This window comes from Phaethon aethereus, assembly GCF_964289735.1.
Source record: "Phaethon aethereus genome assembly, chromosome: 12".
Lineage (NCBI taxonomy): Eukaryota > Metazoa > Chordata > Aves > Phaethontiformes > Phaethontidae > Phaethon > Phaethon aethereus.
Window position 1 is genome coordinate 15,793,380 of NC_138588.1, and position 19,700 is coordinate 15,813,079.

General features: G+C 40.0%; 1 protein-coding gene across 2 annotated transcripts in view; it reads right to left on the reverse strand.

Moving 5' to 3' along the window:
- Positions 1–11,087: 11,087 nt before the first annotated feature.
- Positions 11,088–19,700, reverse strand: part of ALDH1A2 (aldehyde dehydrogenase 1 family member A2) — a gene marked incomplete at both ends in the record, with an annotated part of 54,743 nt that continues 46,130 nt past the window's right edge. For both annotated transcript variants that reach the window (XM_082005305.1, XM_082005306.1), the window contains 5 exons: positions 11,088–11,160; positions 15,854–15,928; positions 16,733–16,890; positions 17,331–17,495; positions 18,233–18,417. In XM_082005305.1, coding sequence (XP_081861431.1) covers positions 11,088–11,160; positions 15,854–15,928; positions 16,733–16,890; positions 17,331–17,495; positions 18,233–18,417 — 656 coding nt within the window. The remainder of the gene's footprint in view (positions 11,161–15,853; positions 15,929–16,732; positions 16,891–17,330; positions 17,496–18,232; positions 18,418–19,700) is intronic.

Consider the following 19,700-nt stretch of genomic DNA (forward strand, 5'->3'; position numbering starts at 1 on the left):
GGGTTTTGTTTATATATATGTTTTTCTAAAATTATAGCTTGCTTTTACTTAAAAGCATGCATTTTTTAGGGTTTGTTTTTTTTTTAGTGGTTGGTTTGCTTGGTTTTGTGGGGTTTTTTTTAGTTTTCACATTCTCAAGGCATTGTTGTGCCTGTATTACAGTGCAGTTGTGTATTGCCACCTTGATATTTTGAATCCTCAGGGTTTAACAACAGAGTTAGTAAGAGGCTTTAATCAGGCTTCCCTGAGGGTAACCCAGCACATTGCATACATAGATATGTAACGTTGCCATCAAATCATCAATAGTTTGGAGTTTAAAAAAAAGAAGCATTGAATATAATTTGAATTAATCTAGGTCAGGATGTAATTTTCAAATAAGATTCCTAAATTAGGAACCCGGGCAAGATGAATATCACCCAAAGTTGATATGTCTATGCTGGAGGTGCTGACACCTGCTCTGTGGGTCTAATCTCCCGTTGCTGTCTTAAGAGATAGAGTCAACGGAGTGTAGAGAACAGTCCATCTCTACCTAGAGCTCTAACCTGTAAGCCACTGCTTCTGCTGGCTGGACCTCTGTTACAGATCTCATGTAGCGGTCCATCTCCAGACTCAAGTTTTCAAAGGTTTTTATTCAGGCAACTGCATATTGGTGTTAAGCACAGCCAACCACAAACTGATGCCTAATTGCTTCCTTGAGTTAAAGCCTTGCAGAAAGTTGAATGCCCGTATGTCCTAGGTTTTCAGAAGTGCTGAACACCGTCAGTTCCCAGTGAACTCAGCAGAGATGAACAGTGCTTAGGACCTCTACAAGCTCACCTCCTGTTGTGGGAAGCAAATACATGAATGGAGACAGAAAGGGAATGCAAGGGATTGAACTATATGCATCCAAATAAAAAACCTGCAGCCTGAATGTACGTACCTATGTATGTGTGTAAAAAAAAAGAAAAAAAGAAAGTAACTAACAGGCATATCTAAGTACGGAGCTTGCCACTTGGCTATGGAGAAGCAGGAAACAACACACCAAAACTATAGTAAACTGATACAAGTGCTGAAAAGGTCATTTGTCTACAGTCAAGCCTTGGTGAAAGTTGATGGTATTATTTATTAGCTGAGAAATTCTGCGCTGAGTCTAAATATGTAGAAATGAATGGCTGGTGTGGCTATTTGTAACAAGAAAAATCAGACCCCCCCTACCTAAAGTCTTAAAAGATCATTAGTTCCAAAGAATTTCAAGGGCTTTTCCCAGTTTAGTTTGTCAGAAGTGAAAAGTATTGAAATTCTGCTCATACACATCTTTAGACAAACAGAATTCCTCTGTAAGAGTCCCATCAGTTCTCTGTGTATGTGTTTGCATGTATTAATTTTTCCTTTACGATAGTGTAATTACAGCATTTATATGCAAGAAACACAGCTCAGGAAAAAGCCAGTACCAAGTAGAGGACTGTGCCAGGAGTCCGGAGATCTGTGCTTGGTCCTAGTCTTTGCGGCAGATTTTCCTCTGTAATCTTGGGATGAGTTGTTGCATTTGTTTCTCTCTATCAGCTCCTTGCCTATAAAATAGTAATAATAATTTTTTTTTCTGGCTTTTTAATTTTACTTTTAAAAACTGAGGCCTAGGCCAAGTCTGTGTTTGTAGAGAACAGTGGGGCCATGGTTTTAATTGACTGCATACAAATCAGGTGATCAGTTAGCACCTTTTTCTTTTTTTTGTGCCATGAAGGAGGATTGACAAAGATGATGCAAAAGAAAGCAAATATTGTTGTTCCTGCAGGCCATTGCAGCTGAAATAACTTGATTTTATTAGAACAGTTTCAAAATGGATGCTTACCTTGTAACTATAACTCCCTCAGTTCTTGTAAGTTTGGTTTGTAGACCATCAAAGCCTATTTGTGTTGTAAATATATTCCTATGGAAGTGCTATGGGGACTTTTGCAGTCTTATGAAGAGAGGACAAGTTTCTTTCCATGTCTGAACTTCTTGAACATCCCTGACGTAAAGAAGCAGCTGAAGCAAATTAATGGTTTTGGATTTTGTATGGATTCTGGAAATTCTGAATATTGCGTGAGGTTTATGTAGCTTAATTGCTTATATGCAGGAGAACCTTTCCCTTTAGATTTCGAAAACAGTGCCACTTCAAGGACAATTGCAGCAGGTTGTGAAAGAGGAGCTATGCATGAGACATGTTCAAGTGCATGACTGGGACTGAGGCATGTGGCTGTATGAGGTGTGCTAAGGACTGCAGGGGAAAGAGGAAGTGAAAGCCCGTTTAAGCCACACACTACTCTTTCCTTTCCCTAAATTTCATCATGGTTTATCAATTTTTCTCTGCTCAGCAGCATCAGCAGTTGCCCAGATACTAATTTGCCTGTGATTGCAATAGGGGTTGGTTTGTGACTCAAGTTAGAGTAAGCAAGCATGTCTTCCAAAGTTTTAATAACCTTCAAAGCAGGGAAAGACCCAACTATGGGTAGAAATCTAGCAAGTCCTTGTGATTGTGGTTTTTTTTTTTTTATTTTAAAGGTCATAAAACATGTTTGAACAATGAGTTCTGAACATACAGTACCTTTGCTGCTGCTTAATTTCCCGATAAAAATAGATTACAAAACTATTTGCTGTAAAGGTTGATACCTATAACTGGAAAAAAGGCAAGTTGGACTGGTTAAGATAGGTTGGTGCAGATGAGACTAATAATGGCTTACTGAACACTGGCTGCTGTGGCTGAGGCCAGAAATTCAGTTATGTTGGCTGCCTTGGTTCTGCAGTCTAATGGAACATGTCTATGTCAGGAACATAGTCTAATGAGGAGCTCCTGCCCATTGTGCCCAGTGTTTAATGTCAAAGCTGGAAAATACTAGCAGAGACTACAGGCACAGTAAAGTTAAACATTCAGTGCTTTACCTCAGGAAGAACCTTTGGAGAGGCACTATTTACTCCAAGAGGAGTAGTAATTAAGAAGGGAGAAAGAAGTTCATTAGGGAGAATAATTGATTGTCTTGCTTTGTATAAAAAAAAAAGACAAATTGGAAGAAGCCCATCAGTTTGTTTTCCTTCATCAGGCAGAATGTGCTGGTGGCTCAACACACTGCACTGCTATGTGCAATGTGGTTCTTGCTGCTGAACACAGCTTTCACAACTAATGCATGAAATCTGTCTTTGTTCTTCTGAGCTTTATGTACAGAATAGCTGAGAACAGCATCTGCAGTGACTTTGATTTGGCGACTATATTACTACCCCAAAGAGGCAAATAGTAATACAGAGGAAAGCATTTTTTTTTTCCTACTTAATTTTTCAAAATTCTCGAAGCATCAAGGAATCTCTTGACCAGCCTGTAATCCTACAGCTTTTAGAAACTTTCAGCAAAGTGCCCCCACCCAGATGGATTCTGCAGTCCATAGTATGAATTTTGCCTGGAAAAGAATGGGGCCCCAAATGTTTGAAACTCCATGCTGGAAGGCCAGCTGGTAATTAGTCTTCCCAGAGTGGACACTGTAAAAACAAATCATTGAGCCATTTGTTGCTGTTCTACCTAAGAACGCAGTTAGTTAAAAGAGCCTCTTTGCCAAAACCCTGAGAAAGAGCTCAGGATGTTCTCTGTGTTTTTAAAATAGAAATCAACCAGCAACCCTGTCTTTTAGCAGAGCTTTGCACCAGTCCTTCTATAATACATGTGCAGTTCACTACAGGGAAGAAAACAGGTTTGGCATTTTCATAGGAAAGGGCTGCAACGTGATTTGAAACACTGAGTATCTGTGGTGATTTTGTCATTGTATTTTTTATGTCTGTTGTAACGAAATATGAAATTAACTTGAAACATTTGTACTAGAGTCTTGGCTATAAAGTCACTACAAAGGCAGATGAGGTCTTTTTGAAAGGCTGTTGGGCGGCTGGAGTCTACTGTCATTTTCCCACTAGAGCCATCTGAAACGATGGCATCAGAGAGGTTCACAAAGGGGAATGTAATGGGAATTGTGGAGAAGGTCGAATGTTCTGCATTTACTAAGGAAACTCCTGTAAAAGTCTGTTGTACCAGTGGCATTTTTTCCCATAAATGTCTAGCAAATTTTGTCCCTGGAAGGCAGATGCTGCAAGGGAAAGACTGCTGGAGAGACAAGGCTGCAGCAGAGATGGAGCAGAAATTGCTCTGGGTTTTGTTGCAGTTTCAGTTGGGGGGGTAGGTAGCTCTGTGTATATTAATGTGATCAGAGGCCTGGCCAACTTACCAGTCCCCAGGAGCTCTCTAGCAATAGCTTCCTGTGGCTTAGGGTGTGCAATATGCACTGTGGAGAAACATGGGACAGATCCTTGGAAGAGTCTGTTGTTCCAGTGTAATTTCATGCCGGGACAGAGGAGGCATAGTGCTCTCAGCAGCCTTCCTAGACTTGCCTTCTCCCCTCCATCGGACATGGCAGCCCCTGTGATAAGGCAATCCTGGTGCAATGCAAGGTTGTAGTGTAGGACCTTTTCTTGTACTGCTTAGGAGCTCCAGGCTGCTAGGGAACCACAGATTGGTAGCTCCACAAATGTCCATTTCTTTGGAGACAATGTGTTTTTCTCCTTAATTTCACAGCCAGGTTGTGTTTAAAAGAGAATATGCACATTATGCTGGAAGAATAAGGCTGAAGAGTACTTGGTGACTTTTCTGGACTTTTTGGAATGCTTGATTTGAATAAAGGCAGTCTGTTTTGTCCCCTGTACAGCCTGGGGATAGGGCACCTCACTAGCCCGCTCTGACTGAGAACCACACTCTCATGGTGAATGAAAGAGCTAGGAGTTCTGACTAGTGGCAGGACCATCAGATGCAAGGGGAATGCTTTAGCCATTGTCCCCAATCTGCAGTCTCTTGGTAGGAGCAAGGAGTACCTTTCCATTCAGCATCCTTCCCAGAAACCTGAGTGTTTGTGAAGTTCAAAATTAAAAACTAAAAGGAGGCCTGTCTTGCCAGGCACTGACTGTGCTTTGAGATGGGATGTCAAGTGCCAAAGACTGTGGGAGAGGTTTTGGACCAATAGAAAGCAGGAAACAGCAGAAACTTCACAAGAGATTGTGCTCTATGTCCCATCTTGTCCCAGGAGAGTCTGAGAAAACCAGTGGACCGTGAGCTGGAGCCCTTTTGCCAGGGGAAATAGTGCAAATACATTTTGTTTGGCAGCAGGAGTGGGCTGCACACAAATGTCTTGCTAATTATGCTGCTGTAGGAAATGGGAACTCAGCCAGGCATACAAAGAGCAGGGAAAAACCCCAAAACGAAGCAAGTTAACATTAGCACGTTATACCAACCTCATAATGAGGAACCATAAGAGAGGAGAGAGCCTAAGCAAGGTAATGAAAACTTATCAAATTGTGTGTGAGTGCATATCCACAAATGCATGAATACTCCGACAAAAGCTAGTGCAGCTAAGTTCCTGCTTTGTTACATAGATAAATTGCCAAAGGAAACATTATCCAAACAGTTCTACTTCAAAGACAAAACGACAAGCTTTGGGGAACTTGTGGTACTTTCAATCTGGCCAATAACCAAGTGTAAAGTGTAAAATATACATGTTTAGGAAGTAGGACACATGCCGTTCAAGACAGGCCTTTCCCATGCTCTCAGACCAGTGCAGCTTCATTTGATGTGCAAATGCATGATGTGTGATCTGTCCTGGCAATGTGCTGCCTGCCAGCAGCACAAACATTTCACAAACACCCTTTTGGGTTACTTCAGCCTGCTGTGTGCACAGCCTCCTTGGCAACCTCTGCAGCTGGAGCTTTTCTTACAGTCTATTGCTATTGTGGTTGCACAATCCAGGTTTGTCTAGCAGGTCTTGTAAAGAGACTCCAGGCAGATAAAAACACCTCAAAGCTAGCCTGGAAGTGCAGGATTTCATATTAGATACTAGGATTAAATGACAATACAAGGAATGGTTACAGTAATGCACTGGGGAACGTATCAGTAATGCAGACTTCATTGATCCTTAAGGCAAATTGTTTCAGCAAATGTCCCAGCCCTCCTGGGTATTGGAGACTTCAGGGCATTACAGCTAATAGCAAGGGCCCTCCATAATGTGTTCATAAATGGCACCTGAAATCGGGTGAAATAATGTTCCCTGGAGTGCTTCCTAGCACTGCAGGCACAGCCAAAAATGTGTGTGCTGTGCAGAGTGTGGGACAGCCTCTGCTGTTTGATGAAACTTATCCTATGAACCCACCAAAAGTAACAGCACAAACACTCACCATAAAGAAGCAGTGGATCGTGGGTGCAGCCCTTCTTTTTCAGTAGTGGCTTGAGTGGATTTAAATTTGCTCATAACACAAAAAAACAGCTGTGGTCTTCACAGTGCAACTGGGCTCTAGTGTACCTCTGCTAGGGGGATGAGGTTGGCTTTTAGTGAGGGTTCAGGATTTAAACTCAGCTGGATGAACTGTTTTAGAATTAACCATTCTTATGAACCAGGGCTGTGTAGATGTGCTTTTTCTCCCCCTCTAACAGTAAGCTAAGGGGATTAGGGGCATTATGCAACAGCTCTCATGATTTATCCCAATTGTACCAAGATGCAAGTCACTCTTGTGCCTCTACTCACTGTTTTTGGGACAGATTGTCAGTCATAAGTGTGTGCACAGCCTCTAGGCCTCAATCTTAGATAACCAAGGACTTGCTGCTGAGCACTACCCCATTGTAGCAGCTGTGGCTACACAGACAGCTTAACCTGCTCCTCACCACTAAAATGACTGAACTTGCACTGCAACCAGCTGTAATAATCCATTGCTTGTGTTAACCTTGAATTCCAGTGTGTCAGTTCCAGTCCTCTGAGGAAAATTGGGCAAGTGCTTATTGAAACCAGCATCCCAGCACTCCACATTGTGCTGTATGGAAGAGGAAAATGGGACCCCAAGCCCTAGTAGTAGCATATTCTAGCCACACTACCACTACTCTCACATCAGCCTCATCTATTCTTCTAAATGGCCCAGCTTCATGCTAAAGTCCCTCGATTTGCTTCAGAAGTTCCTGAGCTTTCTGGCAGAGCCAGTATAGTTCCCTGATACCTTTGTGCTGTCAGTGGACACAGGAGGTACAGCGAAGATACAGAAAGAATTAATCAACTATGTGTTTAACAAGGAAGGGAGATGTGTTTTATGCAGCTGTAGTCTGATGTGCTGCGAGAAATCTGTTTGAATGGGTTGGGAATGCTGATGGCATCTAATAGCCACAGAGGCTTTTCCTGCTTCCTGATAGATACAGCACTGTGAATATCAGTCATTGTGGTATGAAGTTGTTATGAGAAAAATAACTTCCTGTGTTGATAGAGTTAGCATGCAGTAAATGGAGTTGTATGGATGCAAATGTAAGGTGGTTGTAAATGTAGCTCTCCAGAGCTCTAGGTGTGACCATGCAGAGAGCCATAAGTAAACAGTACAGTGTATTGCTTGTCTTTGACTTCCTCTCTACCTAAATTGGGCCCTGAATTCAGTGTTATTATTGGTTCTCTTTTTTCCAGGACAGAACTGAGAAATAAGAGGGCAGTGTAACACAGTGCCTCTGCACATTCAAGGCAAGCTTTTTTATCCTGCCCTCTGTGGGGAGGAAGAGAAAGAGCGTTCTTTCTAACAGGGCATCAATAAGTGTGTGAATGCTATTCAAGTAATATCAAATCCATTGCTTTGTCTGAAGGCCACAGAACTGAAATTCTTTTTGCCTTTCTTCACATCCTTCTCCCAAAAGAAACGTACAGTTACCTCCAAACTTTCCCTTTGCTACACCTGTATACACGTTTAATGACACATTAGTGACAGTCTGGGGCTCCTCAGAGTCCTTATTTACTACAGACTGAACTTTGCTCATTTCATTAGATGACAACACTACTTGTTTTCAATGGGTTCCCAAAGAACCTTCCTTCGTTCCTTCACTTTGCTTTCAGAAAAGCATTCCATTGTCTGTGCCTATGTGACCACATGGAGCAGTGAGACAGGTTGCAAACAGGTCAGGGGCACGGGGAATATGGAAGGTGCTAATTGCCCACTCACAGTCCCACAAGAGTGTTGTCCATGTCAATAGCTAAATAGAAACGAAACTTTGCTTAATACATTCCTGATATCCCAGGCTTTCAGGAACAGTACTCCTTATTGAGAATGCAATTTTCACTCCTGTTAGTAAGTTTTATTCTCTTCTATCCCATCTGTTTTAGTCAAGTTACTTTATCTATTGTGATTGCCTGAGAGTGTTGATTGAACCAATAGTATTATTCTGTGACACTGAGGCATAACCATTGCTTGCCATATAATGAAGTAGCTTGGCCTTATTAACTGAGTAGTTACTTTATCTAAATAGGCACCATTTCAAAAGAGGAATGCTGTTCTGGCAATGAAAGTAACCTTGGAATAAAGGGATTGCTTGGGGGAGAGTTGTATAGTACCTGGCCATGTGTATTTTACTGGCTGTCAAATAACATTCAGTCTGTCCTTTTCCCCTGTTTTAGCATTTTGGAATTAAAGACAAGTAGAATATCATGCCATAAATGATCTGAGTGTTAATTTAATCATCTCTGTGACTCATCTACTGGAGAAAGAAAAGGCATCATGATTTTTTTAACATTATCCAAAACTCAAGCTGTGATGCAGCAGTTTGCAAGGGTGCCCCACTGGTTCTGATGATTTCAGACCTTCCCCAATAGCTAAACTTTATGACCGTGAGGGTGAAGATGAACTTTGGCTATGACCTAGATCTGCAATTCACGAGTGTTTTTCATACAGCTGCAATAATATTCCAGAAAATGTAATTGGCCTTTTACTTCATTCACTTTTGCAAATGAAAATAAAGCTACTGTGAGAGCAGATCTTTTGCTAAGAAAATATTTTTTTTAATATTTTTATAGCTCTGTCAACAATAAAGGAGTCTCACAGTCTAAAGTCTTTCTCTAAACCTTTTTAATGGAAAAAACTTCATAGAAAATATCCTTTTACTTTTTTAATAACATATAACTATATACATGATTAAAAACTGTAACAAAAAGCTGCAGGGACTGGAAAAATGTTTTGTTGGATCCATGCAGATGGTACATTTAAAGAAGGATTTCACAAATCCATGTACATCAAATGGAGCTGCAGTGACAGGGTTGAAAAAAATGGCAACTCTATATTATTTACCTGAATGTACTGGGAATAAAGCACAGACATACAAAATACACAAAAAGAATACAAAAGAGTACACGGTGTAAATGCTGTTAGCACAGGAAGTTTCTTTTTTAAGTAAATAGGAGAAAAGAAGTAAAATCTCCTTTCTCATATTTTATATTGCAGTTTAAAAGATAATTAATCTCTTATTTGCTGTATTTTGTTTTTCTTAACTCTGACAGACACTACAGTAGAAGTATATGGCATTTGCATTTAACAACTCAGGAATATTTTGATTCATCTCCATGTCTCTGAATGTACTGTAATTTGTGAGTAACGTCATGTATACATACTGCTTTAAAAACACATGCACAGTTTGACATGAGTTAGAAACACAAAATATTGAGGGCCACCACACTACAAAGTGCTGGATACTCTTGTCCTGATCCAGCAGTATGCTTAAGGACACACACAGCTTCAAATCTAAGAGGAATCCTCAGAGAGTAAAGGAAGTTAAGAACATGCAGAAATGATTTGCTGATCAGGTCTGGAGTTTTCAACAGTTCATATTATAGTCTATGCAGCTAGGAAAACTGTTACACCTGAGGCTGTAATACTGTCCTTACACCCCAGATAATGTAGTTACACAATGTAGATGATTTACTGTACTTTAAAGATAAATTTTCTTACTTCTAAGTTAAAACATAAAATGAAACCTCTTCTAAAAAAGTCTGGGGATTCTGTGAGCTCTGCAGCTGGAAAGAAGAAAGAGATGGTGTTTAGTTTGTTAGTTACAAGTTGGAAGAGATTCTGTAGGCAGCAGGTAATAATGTGACAGGTTTTAAACACCTCACTTCTAAAAGAACTTGCTCATATTTTCGTTCTGGGCCAGAAAAAGAACAGACATAATTGAAAAATCAGTACTAGCCAGTAAGCTCACCTGAGGCTCACAAGCATGGTGAGGATGGCAACCCATCGTTTAGTAAGAAAATAAAGTCAAGCTTACTTCTTGTCAGGTGGGCTTTTGCTGGGTTCTTCCTGCTGTAACGAATACTTAATAATTCCCAGTGTAATCGCAGGCAATTTAATAGCAGACAAATAAATGGCATCTGTGTGTGCGTATACTTGTTTAAAAAAAGAAAAAAGGTGAAAACAACAACAACAAAACTAGACAAGCAGTGAAAGCTGAAATATTCTGTGAAGCCTTGGGATCTGTTCCTGTTCTCCTTAACACCCTCCCACCCTGTCTGGCCATGCTCTTTTGGCAGGCAGGTAAAACCTTTCAAGTTCCTGTAAGTGAGGGAGGGTTTTTGCTTATAGCAAGACATAAGGTAATTATGAAAATAAGCTTTGAAAATGAAATCACTGTGGGTCATGAAAGCCAAATCTCACTGACAAGTGTTTGGTTTTCATTGTCCATATAATGGTTTAGTTCCTTCCCCAGTTGGACCTCTTTATGTGAACATGCTAATTGGCAAGTTGCCAGTATACCAGTTTTTGGCTCATTACCGTTCACAGTCTTTAATTTTTTAAGAATGTCAATGATATTTATGTTGTTCATTGCTAGCAGTTTTGGTAAAATCTGGCTTGTAAAGCCCTGATTGAAACTAGAATGTCAGTACAAGGCAGGTCTGTTTGAGAAGGCAACCTGAAAGCAGTAAGACTTACTTTGATTATTTAAAGAAGAGATAAATGTGTGTGTGCATGCATTTGCATTTAACAGTTTTGGAGCTAGAACCGTTATTAAATGACGCCCAATAGCAATTTTATCTCTTGTTATGATTTGTTTTATAAAGATGTAACGATTCTCAGTAGAGTTTTATGAAAACATGCAGACTTGGTTTGCATTACCTACACAGTTACGTGCCCAATATATATGTTGCAACATAATTTTTTAAATATATATTGTGTAACACTTTTTATTCCTGAGTGCTGGTCTCCATAAGGAATAGAGAGGGTGGCATCATGTGCTCTTCTGCACAACGTGGTCCTTCATCATTTTAGGAGTTCTTCTGAGGGATCTTTATTGTCACAGTTTTAACTTCAGAATATTCTCTCAACCCACATTCGCCCCTAAAAAACAAATTGCAGCATCAGCTTACACCCAGCTATTAATTCTTTATCTACCCAAACTTGCAAAGTGATTGCTTGATAAAGTTAAGATACAATCTAAAATTCTTGGCATAGGCTTCTGTTGTACTGTGATTTTGTACAAGTTCTCCTTTCATGCCGTCTTTCAGAAAGCCTGAAGATGAAACTTCAGTTTAGGTCAAAAGAACAATGGATGGCTCCAGCATTTGATAGGGAGATACAGAACGACATTAAACCCAGACATATACTCACTGTCCGTTGATGGAACTGTTGGGAGTGAATTGATGTCCTCTGTCCTTTCCAGACCTTGAAAATGTCCAAACACCAAGACCTATACCACTGACCAGTGGAATTTCTCTTCATATTTGCACTCAAGAAAGAGAAGGTCCCAGCTGAGTACTATGGAAAACGAACTACTCACAACCCTGGATAAAGGTGAATTTGACTCCTAAACCCGCTGACCATTTTTCCCTGACAAAATACCCAGCAGCAGGAATCAGCAGTTGCACATACAGTGAAAGAGCATTCAGCCTGCTCAGATTTCCACTAGATGTACGTAGAAGACGTCTTTTTGTCCTGGCACAGCATCTTACATAAGATCCTCTATAATGCTAGAAGCTAGCCACTTACTAGGTCCCAGTCATCTGACACGTGGCTCTGAGCGGTACACGTTCTGCTATGGATAAATTATGCTTAAGAAATGGGTGTTTCTGAATGCTGTGTAGATTTTGTGGTAGTCAGCTCCAGCCTGGCTCATCTCTTCGGCAACTCTGCTGAGGTTTACAGTGGCTATTGCATGGCTTCTTGGGAGTTATGCCTGTCTTCTCTGAAGTATAGGTATTTGCGTTTTGCTGTGCATATTCTGAGTAATGGAGGTGTTCTAGTCATGAATTAGGTTCTAATATGTCTGCTGGATGCTGTGTATGTAGAGCAAACAATGTCCCCACCTCAAAACATGTACAGTCCAAGTCTGGAAGTAGAGTATCTCTTTGATATGAACTCATACGAGGATTCTTTTGCACAAGCTCTTACAGACATTTGTTTCTTGGTTAAAATCTTATCTCCACCCCTAAAACACACACAATACTGCTCCCTTACTTATATTAAAATCTAAAAAGCGCTGACATGCATGTCATGTTAGCATGTTTACTATTTAACACTGCCTTCCCTCTGGATGCCCCTGTGCAGAATTTAATGCCAACTGCACCATGAAGAGTATTTCAGGGGAATTCCTCAGAATGTCCTTCTAATAAGTGTTGTGAAGAAGAATGGAGTGAGCGGCCACTGTTCAAAGCAATTAAACCCCTCTGTATGCCCCCAGTGTTGCATACGCTACTTCGTATATATCTCTACACTGCAAATTTTACATTGGGGGAGGAAGTCCTGTAACCTTCCTTGGAAAGTTAAATCATTTGGGCAGAAATAGGAGCATTTACCAGCCCATTTCACTCCACCTGCAGTTTTGAAATCTTTCTGATGTGCCTGTTGGCTTGGTAAGTCTCACATGTGATATAGTGGTTGATGCTTAACTCAGAGTGATGATTCAGTAGGCAATTTAAGATTTACCAGAGTCTAAGTAAATGCAAAGAAATATATTAGTAAAGATTTTTTGACATGTGAAAAGTTCCCATTGATTAGGACCACTCCACCCCCAGCCTTCAGTAGAAAGTGGTAGATTTGTCTCCAAAGAATGACCAAAAACTTCAGCTATTTATCAGACTCAGCTGAGCCACAGAACCATTCCCTTATGGCTCAGTGGAAGCTGTCACCAAGAGCCGCATGGAGCCCAATAACTAATGCTAGTAAGTCTCCCTCTGTGAAAGCTTCTGCTTGGTTCAGTAGGCTGCAGCTTGGCTGCAGACACCTGTTGCACACATTTTTGCAAGTCAATAGATAACCTAGCCAACAGAGTATCCAGCACTTTCATGCATATCCCAGCTGCCACTTGGTTTCTTATCTTGGTGTGGCAAAAAAATTGGATATACTTATTGTCTGTTTCTTCAGCTCAGGGCTTCAGGGCCTTATGCATTTCTTTTCTGTCCGAAAGTTTGGAAGTAGACAGCTGTGATGAATTCTAAGGCAAGTATTTTTTGAAAAAAAAAGTTTTTAAAAAGTTGCTCTTGCTGAATAGGAAGATGGGTTATTCCAGACATGCAGAGCAGAAGAGTTAGCGCATGTTCAGTTAAAGGCCTTGCTTGTCCCCACAGCCTAATACAGGGAAGTAGGGAGCAATAACATCCTGTTCTATGGCCACTTTGGGTCTTCTTGGATTGCAGTTTCATATCAGGGTGAGAACAAGGGTTGTGTCTGTGAAAAGGAAGGAGTCCACGGGTCAAGTTTGCTTTGGTTGTGTAGGTATGAGGAGAGGGGAACAAATTGCTCTTCAAAAGAAATATTGCATACTGTCTTCCCTTCCTCAGTCCAAGAGAAAAAAATGGGAAAGAAAAGAAGGAAAAGAATTATAACTCCAAGCCATTCCCCTGCTTGCATTTATTTTGGGGAATGCAGCTATGCACTGCTGTAGCTCTGAGCTATCCAGACAATAATAATTCCTGTGACATTAAAGGATAGCTCTGAAGTAGAATGGTACCTCCTTTCCTTGAAGACATTTGGACAGAGACCAGAATTTTGGGGGACTTTAATATTAAACAGCCACATGGGGCTTTCTGGATTTCTTAGAAACTAACCTGATTTTTAGTTACAGGAGTGAAATTTTACACCACTCAGGTAGTGATAAGATGCTTTAAAGAAGTGTAAATGTAAAAAAATCCTTCTTTTAGACTCCTTTAAGAAGACAAGAACGTTTTAAGTAGCCTTAATGTAAACAGAAATCAGTTGTATTGTGTAGATGAGTTCTGGTCATCTAGTGGTATGCACATACCCTGCTACATTTTGTGGGAGTGCAAAATGACTCTAGTAGATCTCAACTTTCTGTGATCATTTTTTTCCCCATGTGTGATAAAAATATGTGAATTCAAATGCAGGAGCAAAACAAGTCCCAGATAATACAGTGTTAGCACAGACAGCACAGTGGCACAATTATGATCTGGCTGTAACATAGTATTAAGCTTAGCAAGGACACACATATGTATGGACACTTTATCTTTTTTTTTTTTGTTCTTTAATTGCCTGACAACATTATTTATGCTGTAAAATGTACCATTTCAAAACAGGAGTCTAAGAAACTGTGGCATTTTAATAAAAAGTATGCAGATATTAATGCATGGGGTGAGGAGGTGAATTAGAAGATGATATCTGATCAAAGACGTTCTGAAAGGAGTAGAATAATTACTCAAAAATAGGTTTTCAGGCATCTTTGTGAGATAGAGATTATTGCCATTCCAAACATTTATTGTTTATGGTGAATGTTCTCAAAGCTGTAAACGGGAATCAGGTATACAACCACCATAGATTTTTCTGCAGGAGCTGGGGTGCTGCCTGGTTTCCCCCCTTGTCAAAAACTCTATGATACCAATATGTGAATATTTTGCTTGCACAGTTAACCTCCCTGAAGTCAATGGGGTCACCCTTGGGTGTCAAGTTACTCATGTGCTCTATCGAGCTTAGTAGTTCTAGAATATTTTCACAATGATAAGAGTTAGATGAGCTGACATATTTATGCCAGTGTGAGATCACCTCATAACTCATGAATGTGGAGAATAGCATGAATGCGTTATTCAAAGTACTCCCTAATGAGGGAAAATATTTCAGACTACGTAGAGCTTATTTTATAGATCAAGTTGTATACTTCCACATATTTAAAGTTTTAAAGAGTTTGACCTTACTTTAGTTTTACTGCGGAGTTTGCCATTAGCCATGAGCTATTTTGAAAGCTTAGGTGAGACATATCTGGTATACATGCCTCCTGCACAGGAATTAATTGAATCCTTTGTATGCGTAACCAATCTGGGGCTGATGCAATTGCTAAACTTCCTTGTGATTGTTATGAGAATTAAAAACTGGTAAGACTTTAAATTAGGTACATGGGACAGTATTTGAGTGTGGAGCTCCATTTCAAAATATTTGGCACTTAGTTCTAAATGTAATAGACAGAAAGCTTTGTAATGGAAGGTGATTTTTTGAAAGGGGTGTAAGCACATTTGTCTATCCTTCTCTAGGCCTGATTTCATTTAACATTTTTTATAAATCTGGAAGAGATAGATAACATTTTAATAAAATTCAGATGCCCCTATATTAATAAATGTAAGAAAAAGTAAAGAAAAGAAACAATAGCAAGACAGGCAAAATACATGGCAAAACAACTCTGAAACAAATACACCAAACCAGTCAGCAAGCACACAGCAGTACCAAAAAGAGAATCTTTCTGTAAAAGTGCTCGTTAATATGGCTAAGAAAAACTCACAGAAAACACAGGTTAAAAGTTCAGAAAAACACTCAGAAATTTTCAGTTCCTTTCAGAATTAGAAGGGAGCTCCAGTAACTTGTTCTGCTATGACAAAAAGAAAAAAAAAAAGAAAAAAAAAAAGGAAAGAAAATGGTCTTACCATGTAAATCAATTTCATTTGGAACTGGCAATGATCATCAGTCATCCTATATTATGCCCTCATCCTCAGATGGGGATATTTCCTGATCTTAATTTGCATGGAAGGATTCAGTAATGTTTATCAAGTTGTAGAGCTGTAAACAGTTTAGAAGACAGCAGTGTAATACTTACATCTCTCTCCCATTGCCGGACATTTTGAATCCTCCAAAAGGACTCTGGGCATTTAAGGCATTGTAGCAATTTATCCTGTAACAGGAAGAGGTATTAAGTCCAACTGTGCTGTCAGAAACACCTTGGGACAACTCAGGGAGAGGCTGAAACTTGTGGAGCTAAGGACACTATACCTCTTAGTAATAACAAACATGTCTCTTATTGAAAAGAAGCAAGGGATTTATGCCACAAAAACAACATTCTGCTCCTTAACTCATAAGGAGAATGGGATTTGGCCTGTGAGGACTGGAGGAGGGCACCAAACACTTGGACTCAGCTTCAGTAATGAACTGTTAATCTGCTGACAAACCGCAGTGCCACTTTATAACACAGAGCTATTAGATTTGAATTTGTTCTTTTTCTCCCTGATTTCTCGTGGATCTTTAGTTTACCCAGGCTTGACATACCAAATTCCAAACTATTGAACTCCAGAAGCGGCATTACCTATTTCTAAGGACTAGAGAGAAGAGGTGTCCCCTCCGTTCCCTAATGTTGTAGAAAGTACATGATTCTTTGCGCCTTTAGCAGAAACCTCACAAGATTCCTCTGCTACACAGAAAGGATCATTTATACTCTGCTTGCTTTGTTTTCAGTAGTGCCATTCGACAATGTGGTTTCTAATGGGAAGGAAGGCACCTTCCACTTTTCAATAGCTTTCACCCGTGGTGAGCAGAGTCACAACACCTCCCTACAGCTGTACCATATCTTGGTTAGTGATTCACCACTAGGATGGTCTAGATAAACATTTTTCAGACAGAGGTTGCAAAACTGAGGTGCCATAATGATAGTGAGTCAAACTCTTTATCTCCAAAAGCAGGAGTGTGATAACTTCTGCCTTACCAGACTGTCCCAGCCTGCATTGCTGAAGAGACTGTCAGGGCCTTGTTTATGTCATTTGTAAAGACAGCAGCTACCAGCCCAAAATCAGAATTGTTGGCTCTCTCTATAACTTCATCCATGGTTTTAAATCTCAGTATTTCTTGAACAGGCCCAAAAATCTGCAACAAAGATTAATCATTAGTTAATAAAGCAGCCCACTCGGAGGCATTCTATTCCTTTTTTTATTCTGCTTTTTTAATTGTCTTCTCCCTCCTGTTGTATTCTTCACAAATTCCCACAGCAACTTTTAATAGTGATAATAGCTGTCTGTAAAACTGCATGGATTTCCCAAAGCAGTTGCTTCAGCGGAACTCATCCATTCTTCCCTTATCTCTTCTGTGAGGCCTGAGACTGTACAGCCAATGACAAAAATTGAGCTTCTTTACCCAACTGATGTTGTCAGTTGCTGTGTGCATAAGGAGTTCTGAAAAGACTTTACTTTTTTTTTTAATATAGTGGTAATTTTCATTCTAAAGATTTTGTCTTAGGAACTAAACAAAAGAAAAAAAAAATCATGTTTAGGACATTCTAAAATGATCTTGCCCCTATCTGTGGATACCTCCTCCTTGGCAATCCGCATGTCATCTGTTACATTGGAAAACACTGTAGGTTCAATGAAGAAGCCCTTTCTTCCTAGCCCTTTACCGCCACATTCAAGTTTTGCTCCTTCAGTAATGCCGCTTTGAATCAGTTCCAAGATTTTGTTGTATTGTTTTTTATCAATCTGAAAGAGAGAAGAAGCCATTTGACTGGCAGACTGTGCACTTGACAATCAAGTCAAAATTGGTTTTTAGGGAAGTTGTATCCCAGTGAGTAGACTCACACTTATATTCACTACTCTTTGAGCTGGAGATGCCAAAGATCTACAAATAGATGCTGACTCTAACATAGGGCTCAGTATTCTTAAGGATGTGTCCCCTTGCGTACGTGGCTCAACCCACATTCTTGCTAAGCAATCTGGTTTACAAGGACAAACAAAGCAGATAATTATTTTTGTCACAGGTTAACTTCCTGCAAATGGTATAAGACCAGCTGATTATTAGCAGCAGGAAAATTTTCTAAATTTCTAATTCTGCCCATCTTTTGCTTAGAATTCCTGTTTCTCTAGTGGTGTACAAGCACAGTTATGGTTGTAGACAGTTCTTGAAAGTAAGTGCCCACAAAGACTTTTGAGAGCTTCTCACAGTTTACAGGTGTATCTTGGGGGCTGAAGATGGGAACTTTGCTGTTAAAGCTGGGAGGCAAACTTACTGATATTTAATATGAGAGCTTGTACTTAACAAGAAACACCTCTGAGCTGTACAGATTATCTGCTCCTTTAGAATTTTAATCTTTAAAATGTTCATCATGTCAGCTACCCTGGACTGTGAGTGAGTATGCATTGACTGACCTCTGTCCTAGTAGAGTTTAAATGCTTACAGGCACCTTCTGGGCTGTAGAGCCGAAGCCCTATTCCTTTACCTGTGGACCTTGTTCCGTGGTTGGGTCAAAAGGACTCCCTACTACTCTCCTCTTTGCACGTTCTACACTTCTTCGAACAAACTCTTCATAGATTGATTCTTCCACATAAATCCGTGATCCTGCAGTGCAGCATTGACCTTGATTGAAGAAGACCCCTTGGTGAGCTTGCTCCACAGCATAGTCCACTAAAAAAACAAGACAGCAAATATTGCTCTGAAACATCACAGACCCATCTGCTGTTGCATCAGTCAGTGTCATGTGTATTACATAGTGCCATGTTCCCAAAACTTCAAGGCACAAGTAGGATTTGGTTAAAACAAAACAGTGACCAAATCAAAACATACTGTTGTTGTGTCAGGTCATAAATGAAGATGATTCTTTTGTGTCATAATCCCTGTAAAAATACGGAGTTTTTAAACATGTCTAGAGTTAATTTTTTTCCCCATTTATTCCACGCTGGACACAGCTGTATTGGAGGGATATTAGGAGCATTACAAGTGTTTCAGAAACACTAGATTTCAAGGGACCACTTATGACTGCCTGGGGTCAGTAGAGGTGGGGAAAATTTGTCTGTTTGCACTTGCTTTAATACTGCATATGCGAGAATTACAGCCGACCAAGTACTTGAGAGAATTTTACTTTGATAATGGAAGACCTATCCTTCCCAAAAAGCCACATTATTTTCTGCAAGACAGAAACATCTTCTTGGCCTATAGAGGTGACAGGGTAAGGCTTTAGAAATATAGGTCAGCTATAGAATAACCAGCCGTTGATCAACCTTGATCAACTATCAACCTCTAACTTCTTTGGAGGTAAAATTGACACGTTGACTATCCAAGCAGGAGAGAGGATCCAGTCATATTTAGCCATTCATAGCAAAATTCTCTCATTGAGTGTAACAGCTGACAAGTCTATTGAATTTATCCTTAAACAGTGATGCCCTACAGCACTGTAATAACTCAGTTACCAGCTGTAGCACTTTGGAACATTGCTTAAAGTATAATCTTTTATGGAATAAACAAATCAACAGGGCTTTACTTCCAGCACATCCTAGACACCTCCATCTAACAGAAATGTTTTGCTCTGCCCTCAGCGTGGTCTTGAAACAAAACTATATACAGTGTTCCCTGGATCACATTCAAATTTTCCCAGGCTGCTCCATGGAGATTGAAAACACTGGCGGATAGAACTCATTAACTGATGTTCCTTCCTCTGTTGTTAACGGTTTTTCGCCATGAAGGGCTCTAACCATTCTTCCCTGTTTTTTTGGTGCGCTAAACTTTAAACAGCTTTGCCATGTGTTCTGCTAACTTTTCGCATGCAGTGTTCCTCCAACAGAACAAACAGCTCCTTTGGAATGGTGAGCAAATTGTCTGCTGTTCTTAAATAATCAGAGCTTTGAACTCTGAATCTCAGGTCAAGTGCTGATGGTTGTAATTATGGGAGGACCAGAGAGCTTTAGGATTAT